At 47.1% G+C, this 27690-nt stretch overlaps 2 protein-coding genes across 2 annotated transcripts in view; one reads left to right on the forward strand and one right to left on the reverse strand.

Annotated features, from left to right (window-relative positions):
* The window catches only part of SGPL1 (sphingosine-1-phosphate lyase 1), a 32783-nt gene extending 19600 nt beyond the window's left edge, over positions 1-13183 (forward strand). The window contains exons 7-14 of the mRNA XM_030951447.1: positions 5016-5104; positions 5773-5878; positions 6300-6398; positions 7134-7283; positions 8238-8476; positions 8984-9130; positions 10005-10125; positions 10206-13183. Of these exons, the coding sequence (XP_030807307.1) occupies positions 5016-5104; positions 5773-5878; positions 6300-6398; positions 7134-7283; positions 8238-8476; positions 8984-9130; positions 10005-10125; positions 10206-10346 (1092 nt within the window). The 3' untranslated portion in view covers positions 10347-13183. The remainder of the gene's footprint in view (positions 1-5015; positions 5105-5772; positions 5879-6299; positions 6399-7133; positions 7284-8237; positions 8477-8983; positions 9131-10004; positions 10126-10205) is intronic.
* A 705-nt stretch (positions 13184-13888) lies between these two features.
* On the reverse strand, positions 13889-19252 carry PCBD1 (pterin-4 alpha-carbinolamine dehydratase 1). The gene is made up of 4 exons (XM_030951320.1): positions 19131-19252; positions 15849-15980; positions 15443-15523; positions 13889-14955 (listed from the first exon to the last, which is right to left on the reverse strand). Exons 1-4 carry the CDS (start codon positions 19131-19133, stop codon positions 14857-14859), a joined length of 315 nt encoding a protein of 104 aa, XP_030807180.1. The 5' UTR covers positions 19134-19252; the 3' UTR covers positions 13889-14856.
* Between the last annotated feature and the right edge of the window lie 8438 nt (positions 19253-27690).

Raw genomic sequence — 27690 nt, forward strand, 5'->3', positions numbered from 1 at the left:
GATAATAATGAAAATTTGTGACTCTTTCCAGAGTCCTGAGACAGCTTGGCCCCAGCAGACACCAATGAAACAATCACCTGTGGGTAAACAATCTCCAAACACATTCCACATGAGCACAACACAAGAGAAGCAAACGAGATAATATTGTTTTCCTTTTTCTCTGAGACTTCTCAGCTTCCCAGGAGAAAAATCCTGGGCAAAGGGATTTTTCAGAAAATATGACAGTGACACCCAGAGTTGCTGATCCCTGATGGAGAGAGGTGGGTGGGTATATGGAGGTCACATGCTCTTTAAGTAGTTGGGCTCAAAGACTTCTCTTATTTTCTTTTCTTCTCCCCAGAACTGAATTAACATTTCAGAATAATTTCTGGAGGCTTGGACAGTTGCAAACTCAATTAAAAAGAGGATTTTTTTCAAACTGATGATTTGCTTTCTGTCTTGGGAAGGCTCTGCTGCAGCTGGTGGCTCAGTGCTGCAGTTATACTTCTAGAGCTGGTGAGACTGTAAAGCAGAGAGGTTTTAATGCTAAACCAGGGGAAGTGCAAAGAGTTATCTTTAAACTGTTCAAGAGGGGCTGCTGGCTCATTCTACTGACAAGGCCTCTGGGTTTACTTGATTCAACTTTTGCAGTGCTGAACTTCAGAACAACTGCTTTTTTTCCCCCCTGAGCTTCCTCATTGCCACCTCTGAGAGGTAAAGTGTCATAGTGCCAGGCCCCTGTCCACTGGATTTCCTAACCTGATTTAGAAGCAGGGACTGCTTGGCCAATTTGTTGGTGTTGGTATCGGTCCCTGAAGGTGGTGGAACTCATGGGTGCTTCTGCAGAGGGTGTCTGCATCTGTGCTGTATGGAAAGCACCTAAAAGTTTCTGTCTGCACTTCTCAGTGAGGCAATTTCACTTCCTTTGTGCTTGATTTCCATAGCACGTTCAGAACAGCACTTTGTGGCAGTAACACTGCTGCTCAGCCTGGCAGAAGCTGCCCAGTGACACCTCCATGCTGTTGCCAAGGTTTTCAGCAGCCTGGGATCTCTGTGTGGTCCTGCCCTCTGTCATGTGGACACCTCCCTCAGTAGGATCTCTGGGGAGCTTCCTGTTTGAAAGTTTTTGGTGTGTTTCATAAAACACTGTCTTTTTTACTCTTCTGAATGTTCAATCAGACAAGCAGCTTGTGTTATTTACAGGAGTTGCCTTTAGCTGAGCCATGTGGGCTGTAATTCTCCTTTTGTTGACATGGCCATAAAAGCTCTAACAGTGCCCTGGTGGTTGGGGAGGTTCAGACATGCCTTTGTCTTGAATTGCTCTGGGAGATGCTTCAAGTTTTTAAGCAGTTTTAAAAGTAATAATTTTCAGCAGTGGATGGCTGTTTCCTATTTCTCACTAATTACTACTATTGTTCTTACTTTAATTGTGTTATGAAGAGCAAAGAGACAGGGATCGGTGAGTTGGGGCGCCTGGAAGATTCTAATCACATTCCTGCAATGATTTGGAAGGACTAATTAAGCTCAGCACATAGAAGAGGAACAGGGGAGTTTGTTCTTGTCTGATGTGTTCATGTTCACAAGGTGCTTTGTTTTGCAGTGTTGGCTCTGTGGATTTCCCCTGTAATTTGAGGAGAAATCAGCACTTTCATGCAAGCTGCAGTATTTTTGTTTTTAAGTAGCTTTTTGAACTTTATAAAGAAAGGGCAGCTTTGAAGTGTAGGGAAAAATTCTGTGTGCATGTGAGACGTGAGTATTTGATGTGGATCTCTCTGGGAATTCTTTTTCCACTTATTCTAGAGCGGAGGACAGGAGAGAAAAGGCAAAATCACCAGATGCAAGCCTAAGCTTCCTGTAGAAACCCATTTTGTCTCTTCTCCCCAAATTATGTGGCTTCCAAACTCTGGCTGCACATTTGATGTAGGAAGATTTGAGTGATATGTCTTGAGGGGGGCTTAAACTGTTCAGATCTGTCAGATTTTTTCTGTAGTCGTGAGCAGGTCACCTTGAGAGGCACAAGTTGTGGAATTTACAACCTGAAGGGTTCCAGGGGTTTTATGGGAGGTTGCCACAACATTGCAGTGGATTGTGGTGTGGTTTTTTTACTCTCTTACCCTAGAAATAAATTGTTGTTAGTTTTTTTTTTTTTTTTTAATTCATGGGGTGGTTCAGCTCAGTGAAACTTCTGGTTGGCTTTGTCTCCAGGGTCTGAATGGACGTGTTTTTAGGTGAAAATGGAAGCAAAACTTCAGAGACCGTGAACCACTTTGGTTCTTTAATGTCTGACAGTTTGACAGTAACATGGCCAAAGGAATCCTGGAATAGGGACCATATCTCTTATTGCTGTTGTAATGTTGAGCTTCCAGAGCACTGGGATTTGGAGGGAGGGAGCAATGGAAGTGATATATCGAGTTTGGAAAGCAGGAGGGATATTTATTCCCCGTGCTCTCTCCTCTCCCCTCCCATTTACAAAACAACAAATAAATCAAGAACACAAAATGTCTGTTTACTTTCCTTTTTCCCCTACACTTTGCCCGGCCTTTGAAGATAGTGCAGGGCTGCAGAGCTGCCTAAACAATGCTTGTTTCCAGCCCCTTTTCCCATGGCATGGAAAAGCCTGTGGGCTTCATTGAGGGGAGAGAAGAATGTGTGTGAGCCCTGGGCGGGTGCTGAATCACCGCGCCTTGGCCGGGCGCCGCAGGCACTGGGGAAGTTGGATCCTGTGACAGTGATTCAGGCTCTGGCTGCAGCAGAACGAGTTTGCAGTCAGTGGCTGAGCTGACAAAGCCTCCTGGAAAGGAGCAGCCTCCGTGCACAGGTATCATCCATGTGGACCAAGAGGATTTTGGTGTTAGAGCTGTGCTGGGCTAAAGGTGCTGTTCCAGACTTAGGCACTTCTCCGTGCTGGAGACTCACGATGTGCTGACTCTGGGCCAATTTAGGAAGCTGAGCTGCTGAAATTCAGCTTTTTGGGTGGATTTTCAGCTGTCTGAACAAGCTTTCTGTGTGGTCATCTGGCAGTCTGGGTGCCTGGGAGAAGATCCATCCTGGATGCTCTTCCTCACCCTGCATGTGACTGGCTGCTGACAAGTGTTGGCTCTGACCTACCAAAAACTGTGTGTGGCTCAGCATTCCCATGATAGAGCCAGACTTTGGGGAAAGGCTTGTTACATATGAAAGCAAGATGTTGGTGTTTTGGTGTTAGGATTGAAACAGGAATAAGACTGTACAGAGGCTGCTTTTTCAAGAGCACATTATCTAGATGAGCATAGGGAATGCTGCCCAACAAGGAGCAGGTGTTCAGTAACACAAATCCCCACGTCCTTCCTAGCAAAGTTTTCACAATCATTATCCTATGCAGTGTTGCAAGGATAGGTGCAAGTATGCAATAATCCCATTCCTCTTCTCCCACCCAGTAGGAAGGCAGTCTATCACCAGCTGGGTTTTTTTCCCCAAAGGTAATCACAACCTGACAGATCTTTATTCATAAAGGGCATTGAGAAGTGAGTGGCACAGCCCATAAAACCCTTAAAACATTGTTCCTGCTGCCATGCATTTGCTCCACAATTAATGCAGAGATGTCTTTATCCAGTGAGAAGCTCTGTTAGGTTTTATCTGTGACAGCTGTTGCTTTTAAACTTGCCCCAAAAAGCAGGAATTGTCTATGGAGTGACAGTTGCTTCTACACTGCCTGTGGCAGCAGCTGCTGCTGGCTTGGATTGTGTCAGGAACAAATCTTGGCAGGCTGTTAACTTTGTTCCTTATCTCTGTACTTCACGTTTAGTCATTGTCACACAGTCACTTGGCATTTTCAGGGTTTGCAGCCATGTCAGCAGGGAAAAACCTAAGGAAAACCCAAATGTCATAAGGCATACAAATCTGATTCGCTTCTGTTTGGGTTTATTTTTGAGGTGGAAGAGGCTAAAAGGGGAAGTTGCAGTTGGTTCAGCAGGTCTGAGGAGCAAAATTAGTCCCCCATAAGCAGTTTAAGTAAATTTTGATTCCTCATTTATGTGAACCTCTGTATAACTGTCCCAGCTACTCCAGATCCTCAGGTTTTGGCTCACCCAATAAGTCAGTCCTTCAGGCTGCTTGAAAAACCAACCTCACATTTTCCCAGGTTAAAATTTTACTGGGGAAGGTTGTACCCAGTGTCCCCTGCATGCCAGAACTCATGACCTACAAGAGACCTTCCACTTGAGGAATTCCTTCCTGTGAAGAGTTTAATTTGTGTATTTGCAGCTGCTCTTGAGTTCAGTATGCAATAGTAAACCTGTGTGTGCCTGCCTCTCTTCCACCTCCTGATGCAAACCCTGTGGTCAGGGTGAAGAGGGCTGGGACAGCAGCCTTAGTGGGTGGTGTGGGTACTGACTGCACTGGCTGGGGGAGAGGAATGCACAAATTCCTCCTGATGTAAAATTCCTTGTGTCCCTGAGGCCTTAGAAGCTCTGGTATTGAGCAGACCTGGGCTGGTCTGAGCAGAGAGGAGGTGGGAGAGTTCCAAGTCCTGCAGCATTCCGGGTTCTGGGAAGGTTTTGTAGCTGAGAAGTGGTGCCAGCCCTGAGCTGACTCTGTGCCTCAGTGTGGCACTGCTCCAGGCCTAATAAACCCTGCAGGACTGCAGCTGACCTAACACAGAGTCAACTTTGTTGTTCCTGTGTACGTGGCATAATTCATCTGTAATGCAGATAAACAATCCCCAGGTAATCAAGAGCTCGAATACCAGTAGTTTTGTGTGAGGTGACTGTGCAATGTGGTCCCTTCCTGCTGGGCTCTGGAAGTCTATACTTTTTGTTTGTTTCCCCTTTCCCCCATCCCATTTAAATAGAGGATTCAGCATTTAAATGTGCATTTTCAAGCTAAGTGTCAGAATGCATCCTTGTGCTGTTCAGTGGCTTTGCTGCCCTTTAAACCCTGAGTTGTCCTGTGTACCTTTGAAGCAGAGTCAAGAGATGCTGTTCCTGCATCCCCTTTTTGCTTTTCCCTCCTGCAACACCCATTGTTATTTTTCCTGTTTGCTTCTTTTCTGGTGACAGATGACATCTGGGGGCACTGAGAGCATCCTGATGGCCTGCAAGGCATACAGAGACCTGGCTTATGAGAGAGGCATCAAGCAGCCAGAAATGTGAGTGGTGCCACCACAGCTTTTTCCTTTGGTGGGGCCTGGTGGGATTTACTGTCTCCTTGAGCTGAGATGGTGCTGGACCTCAATAATCCTTCATTTCATAGCTCATTGCTACCCCTTTCTTGTCCATCTCTGTGTGGAAAGAAGGGTTCAAAAGCACAGAAAGTTTTAAAGCAAGCAGCCTGGGGGGCACAGATGTTGCTGGGACAGCTGTATTTTGGCAATACTTGTCTGCTGCTCCAGACAGCTGCTTGGATCAGCTCTGCTCTTCTGCAGAGATTGTCAGGCCCTTTGAAGTATTCGAGGGGCTTGATTTATTCACATCAAAGAAGGCTTAGCCTGAAAACTCTGAGGCTGGAGTTGGGCTGGTTGGAGCTCAAATGAGGAATTGTGCTAATCATTACACTGCTAATAGAGGATTTGCTGTCTCTAATGTGCCGTCTCTTTTCTTGATGGTGCATGGGAAATATTTCTCTGGTTAATTGCTTTGAGGGGAAAATGTTAAAGGAAACAAAACACTGGTGGTTCTTTTCTTCCCTCTCTAGCATTTAAGGCTCTGATAATGATGTGAGGCCTCAGAAAACAGGGTTAATTGAGGCTGTTCAGCCACTGCCACTGGAGACGGGAGACAGCAAATGTTGCATTCATTTGATCTGTTCCTTTTCCAGGTTGGTCCCTGTGAGTGCCCACGCTGCCTTTGACAAGGCAGCACACTACTTTGGGATGAAGCTGATCCAAATACCTCTGACCAAGGCTATGGAAGTGGATGTTCAGGTATCACTTTAGTCTCTCTCTGTGAGGAAATTAACATTGCACAGCAACTAGGCAAGAAATCTGCCTGTCCAGGTAGAGAGTCAGTGGATAAAGAGGGAGGAATGCTTTGTGGAAACAACAAAAAACAGCATGAGGAAGTGTCATTGCAGATGAAGTTGTATTTGAAATAACTGGATGTTATCCCTTTGTCCTGTGGGATTCATTTAGACTCAGGTATTTTATGTATTACTTAAATAGCCCCAGATTTCAGAGAAGAGTGAACAAAAATATCATGATATTTCCCAGTGGATGAGTGGTTGTAGCTCGTTGCTTTCCATACTCTTGTATGCCTTGATCTCTGCATGTTCTCACCCTTTATCTTTTTTGGCAGGATGGCACTTGGTAAATGGAATGTGAGCATCTTCTCTCTTTAAATCTTCAGGCAATGAGGAGAGCCATCTCGAGGAACACAGCCATGCTGGTCTGCTCTGCTCCCCAGTTCCCACATGGAATTATGGACCCCATTGAAGAGGTGGCAGAGGTAGGGTACCCTTACCTGTAGGAACCTGTGTGTTGTAGCAGTAAAACCAGCACAGGAAGAATGGAGGGGTTCCAGGATGCTGAGCAGTGAATTTGGTGGGGAATCTCACTGGCTGGAAGGGTATTGCTGTCCTCAAAGGAGCTGTTTACCAACAGCAGGGTATGTAGGATGCAGTTTGGGACTGAGGGGGAATGAGTGACTGTGAGACCAACCAGAAGTGCTCATGCTTTGCTACCTGAAAGGAAAGAACACCTAAATGGCTCGCTGGTGAAAAGGCTTTGATTTATGGCCTGCTGGTTGTAGCAAAATAGGTGTGGAGGGAGAAGGAGTCAAAGGGCTGGGATCTTATTTTCTGAACACACCTCTTGATTTCTTTCCTCTCTGTGCTCCAGTTATTTATGTTGTATGTGACCAGCCAGGGCCTCTGACCTTCTGTTCATTTGGCTCACACCCTTTTATTTTATTGTGGATGCTCCTTTCAGACGATGTTGTCACATTCCTTTGGCAAACACAGCAAGCTACCAAAATGCCACATTGTTTTTCCTGTGTGTGGAAGGCAGGAAAAGGCATCCCACAAGCAGCCAGCCCTTCCACATCTCCTGTCCTCCACAACTTGAGAGTGGTGTGATGTTCTCAAAGGGTTCAGTGAACTGAACTGTGAAATACCAAGTATGTTTTGGTGACTGGAGTTTGGGTGCTCCAGCCACATCATTTTGATCTCTTGTTCACACACAGCTTGCAGTGAAGTACAAAATCCCCTTCCATGTGGATGCCTGCCTGGGTGGATTCCTTATTGCTTTCATGGACAAGGCAGGCTTCCCTCTCAAGCGTCCCTTTGACTTCCGTGTGGAAGGTGTGACCAGCATTTCTGCTGACACCCACAAGGTGAGGAGAAGGGTCTTCCAGGGCTTTCATTTTTGGGCTGTGATTCCTGTTGCCATCCTGGCCTTCAGGCATTTCTTCTCTACTGTGTGGAGGAGCACTGAGGTGCAGGGGTAGGGGCTGCTCTGTTCATGTGCTTTGTGCAATATGCCCAAGTCCCCACCTTATCAACCAGAGCAGTGCACTGAGTGCCACATCCAGTCATTCCATGAGCACCTCCATGCATGGAGACTCCACCACCTTCCTGGGCAGCCCCTTCAACCCTGACAGCCCATTTTTCCCCTTCCACAAAGAATTTTCTCCTGATTTCCAACCTTAACCTCCTCCCCTGGCACAACTTGAAGCTGTTTCCTCTTGTCCTGTCACTTGTTTTCTCTGAGCAGAACCTGACCCCCTCTGGCTGTCCCCTCCTGGCAGGGAGTTGTGCAGAGCCAGAAGGCCCCCCCTGAGCCTCCTTTTCTCCAGGCTGAGCCCCTTTCCCAGCTCCCTCAGCCTCTCCTGGGGCTCCAGGTCTGTTCCCTTACCTGGAAATACTCCAGCCCCTCCAGGGCTCTCTGGCTGGAAGACCAGAACTGCACACAGCCCTCAAGGTCCCCCAGCAGAGAGGGACAATCACTGCCCTGATCCTGCTGGTCACACTATTCCTGATCCAAGCCAGGTGCCATTGCCACATGGGCACGTGGTGGCTGATGTACAGCCACTGTCACCAGCACCCCAAGGCCCTTTCCAGCTTTCCAGCCCCTCTGCTCCAGCCTGGAGCTGCAGGGGCTTGCTGTGACCCAAGTGCAGGATCTTGCACTTTGCCTTGCGGAACCTCAGCCCATGGATCCAGCCTGTCCCAAGCCCTCTGCAGAGCCTTCTGCTCTCCAGCACATCAACAGATGGGATCTTGGTGAGGGCCTGGATTCATTCCTGTGCCCTCTTGCTGCTTTCTAACCCTTTCTGTGCCCCTTGCAGTATGGCTACGCTCCCAAGGGCTCCTCGGTGGTGCTCTACAGTGACAAGGAGTACAGGAAGTACCAGTTCTTCATAGCCCCTGACTGGCAAGGGGGAATTTATGCCTCCCCCTCCGTGGCAGGCTCCAGGCCTGGTGGGATCATAGCTGCATGTTGGGCAACCCTGCTGCACATCGGAGAGTCGGGCTACGTTGAGGCTACGAAGAGGATCATTAAAACAGCTCGTTTCCTGGAGTCAGAGTACGTGGGTGCCTCAGGGTTTGGATCCTGCTGGACCCCTCCTCACAAACTGCTTTTGGTTTGTTTTTTCCTAGGACCTGCTGGGCAGTTCTAGGAGAACATTTGTTTGTGCCCAGATAGCTGAGGGGTGCAGGCACCTTCATTCAGCTTGGCTTTGAGAATTCCTCCTGCCTCAGCTGTGGCTGAGGGGGAATCTGGAGGGAGGACAAAAGAAGGGTTGTACTTTTCCTTGTTGGGGTGCTTGGGTGGCTGTGAAAGAGAAGCTGATTTTCTCTGCTTTTCTGTCTTGTCTTCTCTCTTTTCCATTTCTTCCTGGGTTTACTTGACTTCAGGGTATGTAATGACCCAGGTCCTCTGACAAGCCCCAATGGCCCGGGCGTGGTGCATGATTTTTGGGTGGGAATGTGCTGCCATCTCTTCCCTCTTGTAGCTTTTCCTTTAAGGCTCCAGAATGTCTGAACGCTGTAACATTGATCAGTCATTTCTTTTCTCCTCCTTCTTTTCAAGGTTGAGAAAAATCGACAGCATCTTCATTTTTGGGAAGCCAGAGGTGTCTGTCCTGTCCATTGGCTCAGACACTTTTGACATCTATAGATTATCTAATTCTTTAGCTGCAAAAGGATGGAACTTGAATGTCCTACAGTTCCCACCAAGGTGAGTGTGTGGAGACCAGGCAGTGATGTATTTATTAGCAAGATGCTCAACTTCAGGCCATGTAGCTCTCGTGATTTGCTGAGTACTGTTGTCCATAGCTGATAAATTGTATGTAGAATTTTTCTCTGCAGAGTAGGAATCACTTTTGTACAAATTGCCATTATACATCAGCGAAGATAAAGTAATAGTAATTTTAATGAGCCTGGCAGAAGACTTTCTATTTACCTCTATCTAATACAAGCAGAAAAATGTAAATAACCAAGGCTCTATCTCATGTTTAGTTAACTGAGGGTTTGTAGATTGATTTATTGATTTTTGCTGTCTTCCTCCTGCCCGCTGAAGATGAAGGAAATCAAAACAACAGTGAATGGCTGATCATTTTCAATGTAAAATTAATCTTTGTCAGAGACTTTCCTTAAGTGGGAAATTGGACTTTTGTGGGCAGAAGGGGTCAGTGCTCCCAGATGCAACTGCACTGAAAAAAATTTAGTGGCCATGTGAAGCCAAGTCCATGGAGCCTGAGGTGATAGGTCAGAGGTGGGTGCTTCCTTCTGGTGATGGCTTAGAAGCTGCAGAGGAAGGAGAGGGAAATGATTGCAGGGGTCCCTGTGCTTGCAGGCAGCTGCATTTTTCTCACCAGAGTTACCTGGAATGAGGTGAGAAACTTTAACCTAATTGTGAAGTCAGGAAGGAAGGAAGGAGGTGGTTCTAGCAAGCATTTTGCAGGGATTACCCTTAGTGGCAGTGCTGTTTCAAGGAGATACACAGTTCTCACTGGCCACAGAAGGGCTCAGCTGCTGTTGGGGGCTCAGGAAATATGGAGCTGTGTGTACTGGAGGTGGTTTAATGTCTGCCCTCTGCCCTGCCTGCCCAGCATCCATCTCTGCATCACACAGCTGCACACCAAGCCCGGCGTGGCTGAGCAGTTCCTGAAGGATGTCAGGGACAGCATCCAGGACATCATGAAGGACCTCAAGGCCAAGACCACGGGCATGGTGAGGAGGCCAGAACACGGTGAGGGGGTGTTTGGGCTGAGGGTGTTTCTCCTGTGTAACAGCCTCTCTTCTCTGCTTAGGGAGCCATCTATGGAATGGCGCAGTCCATCCCAGACAGGAGCCTGGTGGCAGAGATTTCCCAGGCCTACCTGGATGGCCTCTACAGCACGGATGTTCTCAGCACTGAAAAGCACATGAACGGCTCTCCCAGCCACCACTGACTGTAGTGCAACAATCTGTGCCTTGCCAGCCAGCACTGGGGTGGTTCCAAAGGTTTCCTAGGGAAAGAGATTGCAGTTCCTTTGTTCCTACAATTGCAAGTCCGAGGGTGGCTTGATCTGGAAGAATTCCTTCCCTGTCTTCGTCTCTTCTGAAATCTGCATTGTTTTCATGCCCAATTTCAGTTTTAGGGCTTTTCCTCCCTCCCCCCTGCCTGTTTTCATCATGGCTGTTGATGGTGAATTGAATGTCCATTCCACAGCTCTGAATTCCTCAGGTATTCTGCGTGTCCCTTCATTCCATGTTGTTTCTCCTCCTCAGACCTGGTATTCAGCCAGTGTCCAGCCAAGTGTTAAATTTGAGTTCTCACATTGTGTTCCACAGCTCCAATCTTCCTGGAAGCTAATGGCAGACAGTAAATTGGAAATTTTGTTTTCTCTTGAGTATTGCTGTAAGCTGCTGCATTTAACAGACTGTGCTGGGAACCTTACATCTGTGTAATGCAGAGCTGATAAATTGGCAGAGGGAAGGTAGTCATGGCCTCCCTTTGAAATCTGAGTGAGACTGCAATCAATATCTGCTGAGGGGGAGAAAAAACCAACACAAACTCCTTTTCTGGAATCTCTTGAACAACAGCAGAAATAGAAACCGAGCAGGTGGTGTAGGGAGAGGAACTGGAAGGTACTGAAACCCCCGGGTACATCGTGGCTGTTCTGCTCCCCTGCCTCTCGTAGAAGACATGCATTGACCACCCAGGAGTGCTGTTTTCCCTTGCACAAATCTGGAGGGAGGTGCAAAGCTCATTTCACTGTTCAGAACTTGAAGGTTTTACACTGTCCCCTCAGGATGCTGTAGCAGAGCCAGCCAGGCCCTGGCCCCTGTCACAGCCAGGGACGTTGTGCGCAGACGGTTTTTTTAACCACAGTCTTTTAGTATCAAAAAGGTGACTTTTGTAATAGCAGTAATCTCAGCTCTTTGCACTGATTCTTTTAAGGCACATTCTCAAAAGGGCATTCACCATTGTGCCTTGATGCTTCTCTGGCTTTTTTTTTTGTGGCAGGCCAGGGAGGGTTAGAGGGTTCAGCTGTTGGACCACGACCTTGGTTGTGGTCGTTTCTTTATGGTACTAATTCTGAAAACAAACCTCAAAGGCAGGCTGGCCTCAGAGGAAGCACCCTTGCCTGTTAGGTAGGATAGTAGTTGTAATGAGCCAAGTCCCTTCACAGTATTACAAAGATGCTGGGAGAAGCAGAGGAAAGGATGCAGCAAGTCAGAGCTGTTCCAGCCTTGGGCACATGGCTCAGCCTTCCTATTTTTCCCCTGCTGTTTTTAGGGTGAGAGAGTTTTCCCAGCACAGCCTTGTGGCCTCAAGGACAAGCCAGAATCTCTCAAGTAGCCTTGGAGTTACTCCTGCAGGGCTTTCCCATGTTTCCTCTCAGCTTTTTGCATGGAGCAGAGTTTCCCAGGCAGAATCCCACGTGTGGGTGAAGACTTCATGCTGTGTCTGCACAGTCCTGTGCAGGGCATCTGAAGGCATCCCTCTGCTCCAGTCTGTTAGCCTGAAGCTGGCCCTGGCTGAAGCCCAGGAATTGTAAGGAATGAGAAGGTCACTGACCAGCTCCTGCAAAAACCAGCCCAGCCATTGTGGGAAGGATCCTGGCTTTCCAACAGCTTTATTCCCTGTGCTAGGAGACACAAGCATTTTGGCCATCTGCCCTGAGCTTGATGACTTCATGCAAATCTCTGAGCCCTTTTGAAATCACTGAATTGCCTGAGAGTCTCTTGGTGGTGATATCAGCTCTGGCAGTTTGTATTGGACCTATTTATTCTCTCAAGGTCTTGCCAATGTGACCATTACTGTATCTCTGAGTTTGGAGACAGTCTTCAGTGTCTGGCTACTGTGATGGTTCTCTTTGGAACCGAGATTTAACAGAACAAAAAAAAAAAAAGGGAGGTACTCTTTTTGTTTCTGCTTTAAAAGAAAGAAGGGGTGGATTGGGGTGGGCTGAAGGAGAGCAAAACTCCCTTCTCTTCCTTCCCTGGTTGCATTTTCCTCCCAGGAGGTAGGTGGATCTAACAGATCAGTGCTCCATTTCACACTTTTGGATGTATTTGAAGATGTTGTTTGTAAGTCAATGTATTCTATTCTGGGCTTTGCTTATTAATAATATTTGTGGGTTTAATTGTTCCATGTGTATTTGTCCTATACTGTAAATGTAATCCTGTGGTCAGGAGTAGGCCACTGTAATTCCCTGGTGTGTAGTTTTTATTCATCCTTGTCACCTAACATGTAATCTGCATCTACTTTATCATGCCAAATGGTCCTGGAAAAACAGATTTACAGGCTGTGTGATTGTTTTAAAGACAAAAAAAAGAGAAGAATTTGATGAACTGGATTATGATCTGAAACTGGACGGTACTTTTAGACCTGGAGGGATCCTTGCCACTGTGAATTCCTGTGGGATTTCCTGGTTTTCCAAGCAGGATGCTCAATTTGTTGCTTGTACAAAGCACTCCCAAGGGATTCACCTGTTTTTAGGTACTAGAATGAAGAATATCCAATGGGATGGACCAAGAAGAGATGTGTGTCTTCATGCCATGGATTTCATCTGCACTTTTCTGATGACTTGGGGGAGAGGGGAGTGGAAGGGTTGCGTACAACACAATAATACCTTGCCCAATAAATCCACAAGGACTTTTTAATGGACAAATGGGATGAGTTGATCTGATGGCAGTTTTCTGCTTTGCTCTGATTTGCCCCTGGTCGAACTGGAGGCTGAAATAGCTGGAGAGATGGTGAAAATGGGCCTGGTTTGTATTAAAATGGTGCATTTAGCTATCTAGGCTCACTGAGCTCTGATTTTTCTGCTTCAGTGCTTGTTTGAATGAATGTGGACCTGGAATTTGCTCATGCACAGCCTGGTCTGTGGCAGGGAGGATGGTTTATGAATCTTGCTAACTCTGCCTGAGGGCTGCTCTGTCCTTCTGTCAAAATGAAGGTGGTGTCAGTGTCTGCATCTTATGTGTGATATTCAAGGATGCTGGAAGTTAAGAGCTATGGATTTTCTATTAATACTTTGTAGAACTTAAAAGGGTTTAAAAAAAAAGAGAAGAAAAAAAGACTTGAACCGGGTGTTTGTAGTGTTCTTCCCCAGACTGTGGTGCTGAAATCAAATGCTGTTGGTTTCACATGAGATTGTTCATTGTATCAGTGAAGATCCTGCACCACCAAATCCACCCACAACCTCTTTTTGGGAAGTATTCCACCCTAAGCAGCCCCTGCCCTGGTGCCATGCTGCTTTTGTGCCTTTTGGTTGTCCTTTCCCTGTGTTTGTGCCTTGGCTGTGATTTTACACAAGCAGTTTTTACCTGCCCTGGCTTTGATCCTCATTTAGTCTTTCAGACCCCAATCACTCTGAGATGAAGGCACCTGCTGTTTCTGTGTGAAGTTTTTTTTTTGTGGCAGCAGCACCTTCTTGAGAGCAGTCAGGGAAACCTGTTGGTGTCATTTGGTCAGTGAGGCCTCTCTGCAAAGAGCCACCAGGTTAAAGGAGATGTTTATTGTAAACATTTTCAGTTGGTATCCCGGGAAAGGCTGGCTCCAGTCGGGGTGAGACCATCTGCCTGATGTAATACTGCTGGAGAGGGGTTACAGCAATGACAAACTGCACAGCACCTTGCTGCCTGGCTACACAGAAGCCAAAGGGGTCACAAAATGGGTTTTAAGCAGAAAGCACAACGGGGGCAGGCTCTGGACAGATTTACTGGTGTAACTTGACTCTGGAAGGACATCGACCTGTTGGAGCGAGTCCAGGGGAGGTACCAGGGTGATCAGAGGGGATGGAGCACCTCTGCTATGAGGAAAGGCTGAGAGAATTGGGATTGTTCAGCCCAGAGAAGAGAAGCTTTGGGGTGACCTCACTTCAGCCTTCCAGTGGCTGAAGGAACTGACAAGAAGCACAGAGAAGGACTTTCTACAAGAGCATGTAGTAATAGACAAGGGGAAATGGATTCACACAGAATAGGTCTAGATGGGATAGTGGAAAGAAATTCTTCCCTGTGAGGGTGGGCAGGCCCTGGCACAGGGTGCCCAGAGGAGCTGTGGCTGCCCCTGGATCCCTGGAAGTGTCCAAGGCCAGGTTGGATGGAGCTTGGAGCAACCTGGGATAGTGGAAGGTGTCCTGCCCATGGCAGGGGGTTGGAACAAGGTGATCATTAAAATCCCTTCCAACCCAAACCATCCCGTGGCTCTGTGATATGACTGACTCCTGGTAAGAGGCTCAGCAGCTGGGGGTGTGGGATCACATGGCTAAGGAAGGGTTTAAGGATGGAATGTGCACGATCAGAGATGGATACGTACACCCTGAGCAGTGCCTCCATCCATCTAAGCTGCGCTGGGGGGGCTGGCAGGGTGTCAGGCTGTCTGGATCCAGGATCTAGCTTGGAAGTGGGAAAAGGCTCTGGGTGCAGGACACGGTGGCACAGTGGGGTTTTTGGCTGCTGGATCCCTGGTCAGGAGAGGGAAGCTGCCACCTGCTCGATGAAGCTGGCCAGGTTGATGTCTCGCTCCGACAAACCCCCGCAGTCGTGGGTGCTCAAGGTGATGTGAACCTAAGGCAGACAGACAGGCCCAGAGTTGTTGACAGAAGCAGCAGGGCTGCTCTCCTCAGTGCTGCATCTGATGAGACTAACTCCAAACTTGTTAGCAAAATTCCCTGGGCTGGCAGAGGCGCTCTGGCACTTTGCCTGGTTTTTCTCCTTCCTACAGCTCATGCTGGCCACAAGCTGTCACTGCCACCCCTGCCTCAGTCACAGCAGCCACCTGTGCCCATTTTCAACTCACTCTTTTCCCCAGAAGCTTTTCCTGTGGCTGCTACTTGATACAGATTTTAATAAGCAATGCTGGTGCCAGCCTGCTCAGCTGGATGGGATAAAAGGAGGAGGAAAGGATCTGAAGGCTGGCTGTGATACGGGAATAGCATCTGAAGGAAGAGGTCCTGCTGATGTTGAACAGCACTTGCTGCTCCTGTTTTATCCCTCAGAAGAGGGAGCTGCTCCCTGAAGTGCCCTGCTGTGTCCCCACCATCGTGTTCCTTACCTTGTTGTACACATTGAACCACTCAGGATGGTGATCCAGTTTTTCTGCCTGTAGAGCCACTCTGGTCATGAAGCCAAAAGCCTGCAGGGTAAGAAGGAAAGTTAACTCTGAGCCATTTACCCTGCAACATACTGGTTTTCATTCCCGTTACTAATAACTTTACACTGCCTGTGGCTTCATAACCCAACCAAATGCAAGGCCTGGGCTATTCTGGAAATTTTCTATGGGTTTTCCTCTTCCTGAGGAGTGTTTCCCAGACAAACTGCTGAGTTGATCCCTTTGATGTCTTGGGGAGGTTATTTTGCTCAGCCATTCCATCTCAGGAGAGACACAGAGGGCTTTCTTTGGCTGAGCTTTGCAGAGGGGCTGCTCAGTCTGCAGAGCTCCGTGCCCCTGGTGCTCGTACCCGGTTGAAGTCCTTGAAGTGGAACTCTTTGAAGATGGCATCTCTGCCTTCCACCTCGTTCCACCCCACAGCTCTCAGGTTTGGCAGCAGCTGCTCCCTCTCCTCCGTGCTCAGCCTGTGGGCTTTGCCTGCCTGGAAAGGGAAGGAAGGAGAAGAGGAGCAGGTCAGTGTGGCACAAGTGGGATGAAGCAGATGTTGAGAGCAAGGAGGCATCCCATGGGTTGTGGAGTTGCAGCTGTGGAGTGGGTGGGAGGTTGGAATATCAATGTCCTCTGCTCCCTGCCTGGAGTACATCCTGCATGTACCAACAAAGTCCAGCTGGTCCCTTCTGTCCTCTCACCTGCAACACCTCCCACGGTGCCTGAGGTGCTGAGAAATGATACCTGTGTGAAGTTGAACTCCAAAATAGATTTTCTTTTACGTATAATCTTCTGGGGAAAAAAGAAAAACAATCAACAACTTGAAAAGCAGAAGCTCTTGTGATCATTTCTAGATCTGAGAGTTGCTTTAGGGTTCCTGAAGTAGGAGGGCCTCATTCTCTCTCTTTCTTTCTCTTTCTTTCTCTTTCTTTCTCTTTCTCTCTCTTTCTCTCTCTCTTTCTCTCTCTCTTTATTGTGAGCCTGCTTTTGAGGAGAAAGAAGTGCTGTGGATCAGAGATGAGTCACACTAAGCTGCAGTTCAGCTCCTTTCCCCCCCTCTCCTTTATATTACAATGGATTTTAAGAGGCTGTTTCTGCCTGTGAGGAACAAAGGGCAGAGGGAGGGATTGTGGTTGAGCTCTGCCTTGGGCAGAGCTGCTGGTACTTATTTTTTAAGGGGTGGTAGTGGGGAAGCAGCAGTGTTTGGCTTTGAGGAGTGTTTATAGGCAGAGATGAAACTAAAATGAAGCTCTTGGGGATGGGGGCTGCCTGAGCCAGCTCTGCTCTGGCTCAGTGGGGAAGGCAGGAGTGAGTGCAAAGGGGCACTGCTCTCTGAAATGTCATGTTCTGGCAATTAAAATTCTTTCACAGAAGCACAGATTGTTCTGAGTTGGAAGGGACCCACAAGGATCATCAAACTCCAGCTCCTGGCCCTGCACAGGACAGCCCCAAGAATCTCACCACATGCCTGAGAGCATTGTCCAAACACACCTTGAGCCCTGGCAGGTCTGGGTGAGTTAATCTTTCCAGCTGGTGATGATAAAGAGCTCCTTGGAATTTATTTTCCTTTATGTGCTGTAGAGCCAAGTGTGGCAAGTTGGATATGAGTCTTGACACATCTGGCTCAGTTTTTTGGTGGGTATTTGATCAGCAGCCCCTTGAGCTGCTTTGCTTGGGCATCAATGCTCAGAAATGGCATTGGGCAACTGAGGCAAATCATCCCCTCCTGTGCTTTCCCTGCTCACAGGCTGCACAAAACCAATGAACCAGCTGTGGAACTGATGTTTTTGTGGGTGGGTCTTGCATGTTTTGGGGAAGATTGGAATGATGACACCCCACTCCCGTGGCTGTGTGGGTGCCTACCTGTGCATCCCTGCACAGAATGCAGAGTGTCACTGGGGGTGGGATGCTGCCTGTCCAGCTGCAGGATTTTTGGGGAGGGTGTTCCTTGCCTCTGCATATTTTGGATGACCCCCTGGCAGCCCTGGCTCTGTCACCCCCCTCCCCACCCCCCAAATGTCAACGCTGTGCTGGCAGGGAAGGCAGTGAGCAAACAGCACTGAGCTCAATAAACCCAGAGCCGTTGCCCTTCCCTGCTGATGGCAAGATAAGCCGGGCACAGGTAGCTTAGCAACTGGATAAGGTGGGGACAAAGGATGGCTCTGCTGGCAGGGAGCCACCCGCGGGGGCTCTGAAGGGAGCAGGGCAAGGGATTCCTGAACCAGGATGTGGAACCAGAGGCTGAAACCTGCTCCACATCCGTGCTAAAAAGAGGAAAGGTAAAAGCTGGGATAGCAGCTTGGAGCAGAGGGATGCAGGGTTCCAAACCAGCCTTCCTCGGGCACAGCAGCAAAGGGACGTGGTGTAATTGTTCTTTTTCTTCGTTGTGACTCTGTGGGAGGATGGCCCCGGGGCTTTTTCCAGCCAGCTCCTCCCAGTACCAGCGGGAGGCATGGCCAGGCTGAGGTTTGGCACACAGAGCACCCAGAGCCAACTCCTCTGGGTGTGTCACAGGGCAACCCCTCTGCCTGGAGCACCCCCTGCCCTCCATCCTGCCCCAATCCATCCTTCTCCACCCCAGGACATGGCCCAGCCTGCTGGTTTTGTCAGGATGGCATGTCAATGCTTTCATGTGCTCTCACTCCTTAAGAGCACACACTCTTCTTGTTAGGGAAATGAAATTATTTTGGTTTTTTTCTGCTGGCTCTCAACCGCCAAAAAGTTGGGATTTTAATTTTTTTTTTTTTTTTTTGCCAGCAGGAAACCAAGTAGATGCATTGTGCAACAGAGGAAAAGTGAACCAGCAAGGGAAATTGGGAGAATCTGAACCCTCTGTTCTAAAATCTTCGCTTTTAAAGAATCATGGAGTGGTTTGGGTGGGAAGGGACCTTAAAGATCATCCAGTTCATGGGCAGGGACACCTTCCCCTATCCCAGCTGGCTCCAAGCCATGTCCAACCTGGCCTTGGACCCTCTTTGCTCTAAAATCTTCCCTTTTATAGAGTTATGGAGTGGTTTGGGTGGGAAGGGACCTTAAATCCTCTCCAGTTCTACCTCCTGCCATGGGCAGGGACTCCTTCCACCATCCAAGGTGGCTCCAAGCCCCATCCAACCTGGCCTTGAGCACTGCCAGGAATCCAGGGGCAGCCACAGCTTCTCTGGGCACCCTGTGTGTGCCAGGACCTCTCCACCCTCACAGGAAAGAATTTTCCCTAATGAAAAGCAGAATTTCCACCTAGGAGAAGGCACGGGGGGTAGCCCTGGAATGCTGTATTCCACAAGGGACACGAGGCTCTTTTTTTGCGGTGGAAAAGCCAATTCCCAGCCGGCTGGGGCGTGTTGCGGGGCTGTGCAGATGGAGCACACGCGGGGGTCGTCCTTGCCCTACAGAATGTCTACAGAATGTGGGGAGGGGTCGTTCCTGGCGGATCCTTTCCCTCCCCCTCTCAGAGGAAGGAGCCTGGAGAGCGATCCTACCTTTGGAAATGCAGCGGCAACCGGTGGAGCTGCGCGTTACTGATTAACCACAGCGCTCGCTCCTTTCCCCTTCCTCCTGCCTCTCCTCGCACCCTCCGGCTGCCGCTGGAACATTTCTGCCTCAGGAAAGGCACAGCGAACAGCCGGCTCGCCCAGCAGCCACTCACCATGGTGCTCGGTGCCCGCCGGGTGATGATGCTCCTTGCCCGCCCGGTGATGGATGCTCCTGCCCTGCCGGATCCCGCCGGGGCCGCGGCTCCTCCGGACCGACGGAGGCGTGGCGAGGCCACCGGGTCCACCCCCGGCCAGCCGAGCCTTCCCAGCCCTGGCCACCTGCCTGTGGGGCCTCACGGGGACCGGGGAATGGCCGGACAGGGTCTCTGGGAGCCTTGCACCACAAATTCGCGATGGGTTTGGCCCCCGAGCCGCGCAGCCCACTCCTGCGGGTCGCTCCCTTAATGTGAAAAATACGTATTTTATGGTTGGATTTTCGCAAATATTCCAATGAATTGTACATATATTATATGTATATATATGTGTAAATACATATATAATATGTATATATATGTGTATATACATATATATGTATGTATATGTATATACATATATTATATATGTATGTATATGTATATACATATATTATATGTGTATATATATGTATATACATATATTATATGTATCTATATGTATATACGTATGTTATGTGTGTATATATACGTATATACATATATTATATGTGTGTATATATATATTATATGTATATATATGCATATACATATATATATGTGTATATATATGTGTATATACATATATGTGTATTAATGCATATACATATATTATATGTATATATATGTATATACGTATGTTATGTGTGTATATATACGTATATACATATATTATATGTGTACACATATTATATGTGTTATGTTTGAAAGTTATGCTGTATCAATTTTTTTTAAAGTAGTGTGTAAAATATAGTTTTAGGATATAACATAATGTTAAAATAGAAACTATGTATGTGGGATATTTTTTAAAGAGAGGAATGAGGTACTCGCACCAGATAGCAGCCACAGGACACCTGAATCTTTCAGAGAAAGAGAATTTATTGCCCTCTTATCAGAAGAAATGAACTTCTTCCTGCCTTGCTCAGCCCTGAAGACTCAGTCAGGATTCAGAGGAAGAAGCTGACACTGCCCAGACAGAATCCTGTGTTTGAATGGAGTTTATGCATCATGGATGAGGTGTATGAATATGCAACAGGCTGTTGCTTTTAAAGGTTAATCCTCTGTTAACCTGGGTCCTTTTTCGGCCTTATTTTGCCCAGAAAGAGGTACCTGGACTGTCTGTAACTCTTTGTTTCTATTGTCTCATATTCTCCTAATCCAAATTGTCCAAATTTTTATTATTACTCTAATTATATTGCTAATCACTGGCTGCCTGTCCAGGTTAGCCCAGGTTACATCGAGTGAGAGCCCTCTTCTGCAAATGGAGCAGGAGAGGAGCAATGCCCCACACAACATTTCCCAGTATTTTTAAGGCATTTTCTGCCACTGCCCAGGTAATGGTGTGTTCATGGATGCTGAGTGCTGCTCCCAGGCATTTTCCCTCTCCAGGCCAGATGGATTTGTGCCCATGTCCTGCAGCTCATCGTCTGCTCAGCCCACTCACATGATGGGCAGTTTTCCAGTGCTGACCAGTTTTTATTGTGCTGCTGTACGTGGCAGACAGAAATTCAGCCCCCTGCTATTCCCTCACAGCTTTCTTCACCTCTGAAACAACTAATTCCAGAGTTATTTATTTAATTTATTTTAGTACAGCATGATATACATCCCTTGTATATACTCTTGTGCACATTTTGTTTTCTACTGTAAGAGATTGTGGGTTCTGCAGAGATGATTTGTTGATCCAGGAGGCACGTTAGAGGGAAGCAAATCCTTCTATTATTATTTTTAATTTTTTTTTTTAAATTTTCCCCTCTGTAGGTTTGTTTGCCAGGGTAATGAAAAGGAAAAATGACCATCTTTTGTATCCTGAGTGTCTATCCAGGGAGAAAACACTTAGAGAGCAACGAAGCACCTCAGAAGAAAACAATTGTGTGCAGATTTGGAGCTGGAAGCTTTGCTGTGGATGGCAGCAGGAGGTGTGCTCTGAGGTTTCCAGCAATGAAATCAGGAGGTGGGGCTGCTCATGGGGCTGGGAAAGGGCAGCAGAATATTTTCCTGGCCTAAGCTGGAAGTGCAGGATTGGCAGTTTCAGCACAGCCCAGCAGAAGAGCCCCTGTAAATCAAATAGGTTGAGCAGGTGAACTGAGGGCAGGTGGCAGTGCCTCTGTTGGCCTCCCCATTGATCAGGAGATGGGCAGGAAGCAAATCCCTCATGTTACCTGGCTTTCCCTTCACTGGATTTTATTAACTGATCCTATTTCCCTTGGCAACACGAGTGCTGCCAGTGCTGAGCCACTGCTGGCCACCTCAGCTCCCTAGAGGTGGAGAACACCAGGAGGAAAAGGATTCCTTGCCCTGCCCTCTGATTGCTCAGCTCCTTTGTACTGGCATTTTCTCTCCTGAGTGACAAATCCAGCCTTAAGTGCCCAGTTCATGGGAGGGTCTCTTGCAGAGGGATGGTCTGGTCCTGAAAAACAACAACAGGGCAGTGGAGGTTTTCCTCACTCTACAGTGTGGGATTGTGTCCAGGGGAATCCTTTGGCTGATTCCGCCTCCTGAACCTCCAAGTTCCCCTTCTGCACAGTTTTAACTTCCCCATGTGGAATGGGACCCTTTAGGTTTGTGTTTAATGATTAATTGAGGGCTGTTGGGCAAGGTGTTTGCTCAGAGCAGTTTGCACCCTGTGCAAGGGGTGAACCTGTGCACTGCGAACAGATTTTTGCTCTTTTCCCCTCTCCTTTTTGTCTATTTTCCAGCTGTGCTGCTTTTGGTGGCAGCTAAACCCACATGTGTACAGGACTCTGCATATTTGGAGGGAGATCTCGTATCAGTCACTACTGAAATTCTTATTTTGTCAACAACTTTTTAACAAAAAAATATACATACATGCAACAAAAAATATACAACATACCTGACCCTGAAAGCTGCTTTGCTTGGGAGCAGTGTTCTGTCTGCCATCTCAAAATTTGCTTTTAGATGGGATATTGGGAAGAAATTCTTCCCTGTGAGCAGGGAGATGCCCTGGTACAGGTTGCCCAGAGAAGCTGAGAGCCAAAGGGTGTTTTAAACCAGGGTGGGCCAAACTCTTTCATCATCTGCAATCTGAAATATTGCTCTCGTGGCAAAATAGATTTAATTGAAGAGCTTGTTTAGCACTGGAGGGGATTTATGGCAGGTGTGACAAGTTTAAGTTGACAAAAGGGCCCAATAAACAGAAATGAATCATTAATTAATTGTGTGCGAGATTTCCTCTTGTAGCAGTGTTTTATCAAAATCATTGAGGCTCTCAGAGCAATGATCAAAATAAATTGGAGGCTGGCAGAAACTGGGGCTTTGTTCTGCTCACACTGTGTGTCAGGCTAAGGTCTTTTGTCTCAGGCAGAATACCCTGCATGGAAAATAAGATGGAAAAAATAGCAGTAAAATGGCATAACCACTTCTAATATGCTGAACACATGAATCCCAAGGTGGGAGGTGAGGTGCTTTCTGATATTGCTGCTTTCAGGAATATCAGACCATATAGGAGTGAGCGGTGTTTCATTGAGGGGAGGTCTTGGTTGGATATTAGGAAAAAGTTTTTTTTACAGAAAGGGTGATAAAGTTCTGGAATGGCCTGCCCAGGGATGTGTTTAAAAACAGCCTGGATGTGGCACTGGGTGCCAGGGTTTAGTTGAGGTGTTAGGGCTGAGTTGGACTTGATGATCTTCAAGGTCTCTTCCAACCCAACCCAGAGATTCTGTGAATTCTGTGACAAATCTGAGTTTTGCTACAGTTTACAAGTGGCTTTGGATAAATTGTTTAACCATCCTCTGTTCCCATTCCCTGTGCTAGCTGGGATACTCATTTTACTGGGAAGTCTCATGAATTATCTGGTATTTGGAAAGCTCTTAAATCCATGTAACTCACGTGTAACAATTAAATGTGATCCTGCTTTTACATCAGAACAACAATAATTCAGAACTGAGCACATTTTGTTTTGATTTTTCCTAAGCCTGTCTGAATTCACAGAGACAAGTGACAAAGAAATATGATTCACCATATGCATGACTGCTCCTGAGGTTTCCCAGAGGAGGATGATGATGGAAACCTGAGTCCAAGGTATCCAAAGTACTTTGCCATGGATAGTGAGAGGAATGGCAGATTTGTCTTTACAAACAAGCTGGTGGATAAAACCAGCACTGGGAGATAAAAGAAACAATGGGAAGGGTTCCATTGATTGATGAATGGAAAAAGGTATTTGCTTTTACAAATAAACTTTAGGTTTGCTGATAAATGAAATTAGACATTGAAAGGTGAAAGAAACAATGGAGAAGAAAAACCCCTAAATTCCATAAGAATTAAAAATTAAAAAGGAGGTTTATACATTAGAGGGGAATCTTTGGTATCAGGTGTTCTGGGAAGTCTGAACTCTCAAGTGCCTCAGAAATGGGGAGACAGAGAAGGGAAATGTGGCTGGGAAATTGGGATAAAAAGGAGGCTGCGTCCTCCAAAAATTTGAGAGATCCCAGGGAATGCCCCATGACCTCTCCCTTTATTCAAATAAAGTAAAAGGACTCCTCTCTCTCCTTTTTGGACATAAACCTCTGGTGTTTGTGGATTAATTTTCCTAACAATCCCTTCTCCTGTGTCAGACTGGTGCTGGAACACACCTCCCATTCCAAGCCAATTCTGGCACGGTTTAGAATAGGAAGCTCAGAGTTGGGACAGAATAATCCTGTTTGCATTCTGTGTTTGCCCTGGAAGCCAAACACGAGGGCTCTGGCAGCTGATGTACCCTGTGTCACAGATATTTTCTGCTTCCCAGCAGTTTGCCCCACGGTCTGCAGCAGAACAGCGCTGAGATCACAGAGTTTGTGGCCTTGCCAAGGTCACCCAGGTCCTGCAACAGGATGTGCTTGTCCCAGGGGAAGGCAATCCATCCAAACTGCCTGGTTTGGCCTGGTTTGCTGACGGATTAGTCCTGGAACTCCGTGCTTCTCTGGGCACAGCTGGAGCCTGGCACAAGGGAAGAAGATCCTTGTGTTCATTCGGCTTCTTTCCTGACTTTCTGACCAAATTTCTTCGTTGAACAGGTTGGATTTTCTGGCAAATTTGCAGGGGTGGCAGAGGGTGAGTGAGCGTGAAAAACACCAATCACTTGTTTTTAAAACTTTGAAAGTTTAATAGTAATAAAATGGTTATAAAAATAATAATATAGAAGTAATAAAAATTTGGACAATTGAGATTAGGACAATATGAGACAATAAAAACAAAGAGTTACAGACAGTCCGGGTACTTTTTCTGGGCAAAACAAGCCCTAAAAAGGCCCCACGTTAACAGAGGATTAACCCTTAAAAGCAACAGCCTGTTGCATATTCCTACACCTCATCCATGAGGCATAAATTCCATTCAAACACAGGATTCTGTCTGGGCATTGTCAGCTTCTTCCTCTGAATCCTGACTGAGTCTTCAGGGCTGAGCAGGCAGGAAGAACTCAATAAGGGAGCAATAAATTCTCTTTCTCTGAAAGATTTGGGTGTCCTGTGGCTGCTGTCTCGGTGTGAGTACCTCTTTCCTTTCTTTAAAAAAATATCCCACATACATAGTTTCTATTTTAACATTATGTTATAACCTAAAACTATATTTAACACACTACTTTTAAAAAAATTGATACAGCATAACTTTCAAACATAACACACACAATATTAATTTTAATATTTGCGAAAAGCCAATCATAAAACACGCATTTTTCACAGTATCTTGGCAGATCTGGAAAGGTTTTCCCATGTTGAGGAGTTTTGTTCCTTGTTCATTCAGGGAGGGTTTGGCACTGCGTTAAGCAGCTGCTGTACGGCCACGTCCTGTCACTAGGGGTCAGGAAAATGCTGGAAAACCGGAGATCTCCCTGAAACAGCACAGGGTGAGTGTGAGCTCTCAGAATCCACCTCGTCCCAAAAACCAGGAGTGGTTCCTGGCCCTGGCAGCCCTGTGAAAGCATGGAGAGCTGTGCAGAGCAGCTCTTCAGCTGCACCCTCAGGATTATTTCCCACTAGAAGCGTTTCCAGAGCCTTTGGTGCGTCCCAAAGCCATTGGAACATCTGTTGCTGGGACATGCTTGCAATGAGGGTGATTCTAAGGATCATGGAATGGTTTGTGTTGGAAGGGACCTTAAAGCCCTCCCAGTGTCACCCCTGCCATGGGCAGGGACACCTCCCACTGCCCCAGGCTGCTCCGAGCCCCATCCAGCCTGGCCTTGGGCACTGCCAGGGATGGATCAGCCACAGCTGCTCTGGGCAAACTGTTCTAGCCCCTCTCCACCCTCACACAGAAGAATTTCTTTCCAATATCCCCTCGAAATCTCTCATCTTTCAGTTTAAAACTGTGAAAAACGCCAATCACTTGTTTTTAGAATTTTAAAAGTCTAATAGTAAAAAAATGGTTATAAAAAATAGTAATATTACTAGAGTAGTAAAAATTTGGACAATTAGGATTTAGGACAATATGAGACAATAGAAACAAAGAGTTATAGACAGTCCAGGTACCTTTTCTGGGCAAAACAAGCCTGAAAAAGGACCCACGTTAACAGAGGATTAACCCTTAAAAGCAACAGCCTGTTGCATATTCCTACACCTCATCCATGAGGCATAAATTCCATTCAAACACAGGATTCTGTCTGGGCAGTGTCAGCTTCTTCCTCTGAATCCTGACTGAGTCTTCAGGGCTGAGCAAGGTGGGAAGAACTCAATAATGGAGCAATAAATTCTCTTTCTCTGAAAGATTTGGGTGTCCTGTGGCTGATATCTGGTGTGAGTCCTTTCATTAAAAAAGTATCTTACATAGCATAGTTTCTATTTTAACATTTTGTTATAACCTAAAACTATACTTAACACACTACTTAAGAGAATTAATACAACATAACTTTCTAACATAACACATATAATACTCAATTGAATATTTGCAAAAAGCCAATCATAAAATACACATTTTTCACAAAGCCATTCCCCTTGGTCCTATCACTGCAGTTGCTGATGAAGAGACCCTGTTCAGCTTGCAGGTCCCTATCTGCTCAAGGCTTGTCCCCAGATCATTTGGCTGCCATTTCTGTTTTCAAGTCCTGGGGTTTTATTCCCAACTTTGCAATTGCAAGGAAAAAGCATTTAGGGGATAGGAGAGGGGCCCTGGGTGTGGGTGTAAAGATGAGATCTGTCTGTGCAAGTGTTTTATGGGGTAGCATTAGAGAAGGCAGGGAAGCTTTTTGGGCAAACAAGGCCTCTGATCAGAACCAGAAATGTCAGGCTGCAAAGCCAGGTGAAAAGAGTTGCTCATAGTGAGGTATTTAACACCTGGGGATGGTTTGGAAGGAAGGAGTGACTGTAACACACGGGAGAAGGTGAGAGGAGAAAAGATTTGTTAAGGCGGTGATTTTTTTGGAGACAGAGAAGCAGTTTATGGGCCATGGCACATGATGAGGGGCTAGAGGGGCAGGGCCCAACTCCAGGAGCTTTGCTATACGGTAGAGTTGAGGATTTTATTTTCTTAATCTGCCTTTGGGTGGTTTTCATGGTAGTTTTGTTTTTTGTTCCCCTCTGATCAGGGCTGAGATCGCAGACAGAGTGGGGATTTTTTGGTGATAAATGATGGGCTGGTGGCTGGGGTGTGCCTGTCTCTCATAGTTTGTCTGTGGGAGTGTGCTTGGGTGCTCAGCTTCATCTGTAGCCACCCCAGGAGGGTGGTGGGTGAGCAGGGGAGCTGTGGGAGCACACTGCTGGAAGTGTCCAGGCATGGAGTGTGGTGTACGAGGAGCTGCTGGAGACACACTGTCAAATTTTGCATTTTTCCTAATGCAGAACCTGCTACTGGAAGCTCATGGTATTCATGTCAGGTGCAGCACTGATTTTTTTTTTTCCTTGTTAGCATTAAACATACTCTTTTGATGAGGTTACTCTCTTATTTACATTACCTCCTCCCTTCCTCCCCAGCCTAATGAGCTTTGTGCTGCTTCTCACAGACTGAATCCTTGTGCTCTGCTTGTTCTTGCTATTAGCGGCAAGGACCACTGGACCATGCTGTCTGCGCTCTTTGTTCAAAGCAGGATCAAAATTAATGGGAAAATTGTGTACGTGGCAATCCTGAGAAGCCAAAAAGCCACCGTGCCTCACCTGCTGGGGGTAGCAAATTAGATAACAGAGCAGCTCGCTTCAAAATCTGGGATAAAGAGCTCCTGAGGCAGGCACGGCGAGGAGGGAGACATGAAATACTACAAAGTGTCATTGATTCACAGCCAGGGCCAGGCAAAACGGAGCTGTGTGTGAGTCCAGCCAGCCCTGCTGCCCCCTGTGACAGCTGTGTCCTGCTTGGAAGGGGGTTGGGATCAAAAGGAGGCACCTGGCACTCGTGGTGGTTTGATCCAGCTCTTCTGCTGACATCCCTGTGAAGGGCTGCTGGAGGTTGTCTGAGCAGTGCCTTGGAAATGACTCCTCAGCGTTCACGACCTTGCAAAGCCCAAGTGTTGGAGCTGGAGGGGAGGAAGGGAGGTGGCTGTTTCTGAGCCAGAGCAGGAAATCCCTGGTGCTGGGAGCTCCTG

This window comes from Camarhynchus parvulus, chromosome 6, assembly GCF_901933205.1.
Source record: "Camarhynchus parvulus chromosome 6, STF_HiC, whole genome shotgun sequence".
Lineage (NCBI taxonomy): Eukaryota > Metazoa > Chordata > Aves > Passeriformes > Thraupidae > Camarhynchus > Camarhynchus parvulus.

Coding starts and splice junctions, on each gene's coding strand:
- PCBD1 (XM_030951320.1), bottom strand. Junction 15,524..15,848: donor ACTTCAAGGACTTCAACCGG/GTACGAGCACCA, acceptor CTTACCCTGCAG/GCTTTTGGCTTCATGACCAG. Junction 14,956..15,442: donor GGTTCAATGTGTACAACAAG/GTAAGGAACACG, acceptor TGTCTGCCTTAG/GTTCACATCACCTTGAGCAC.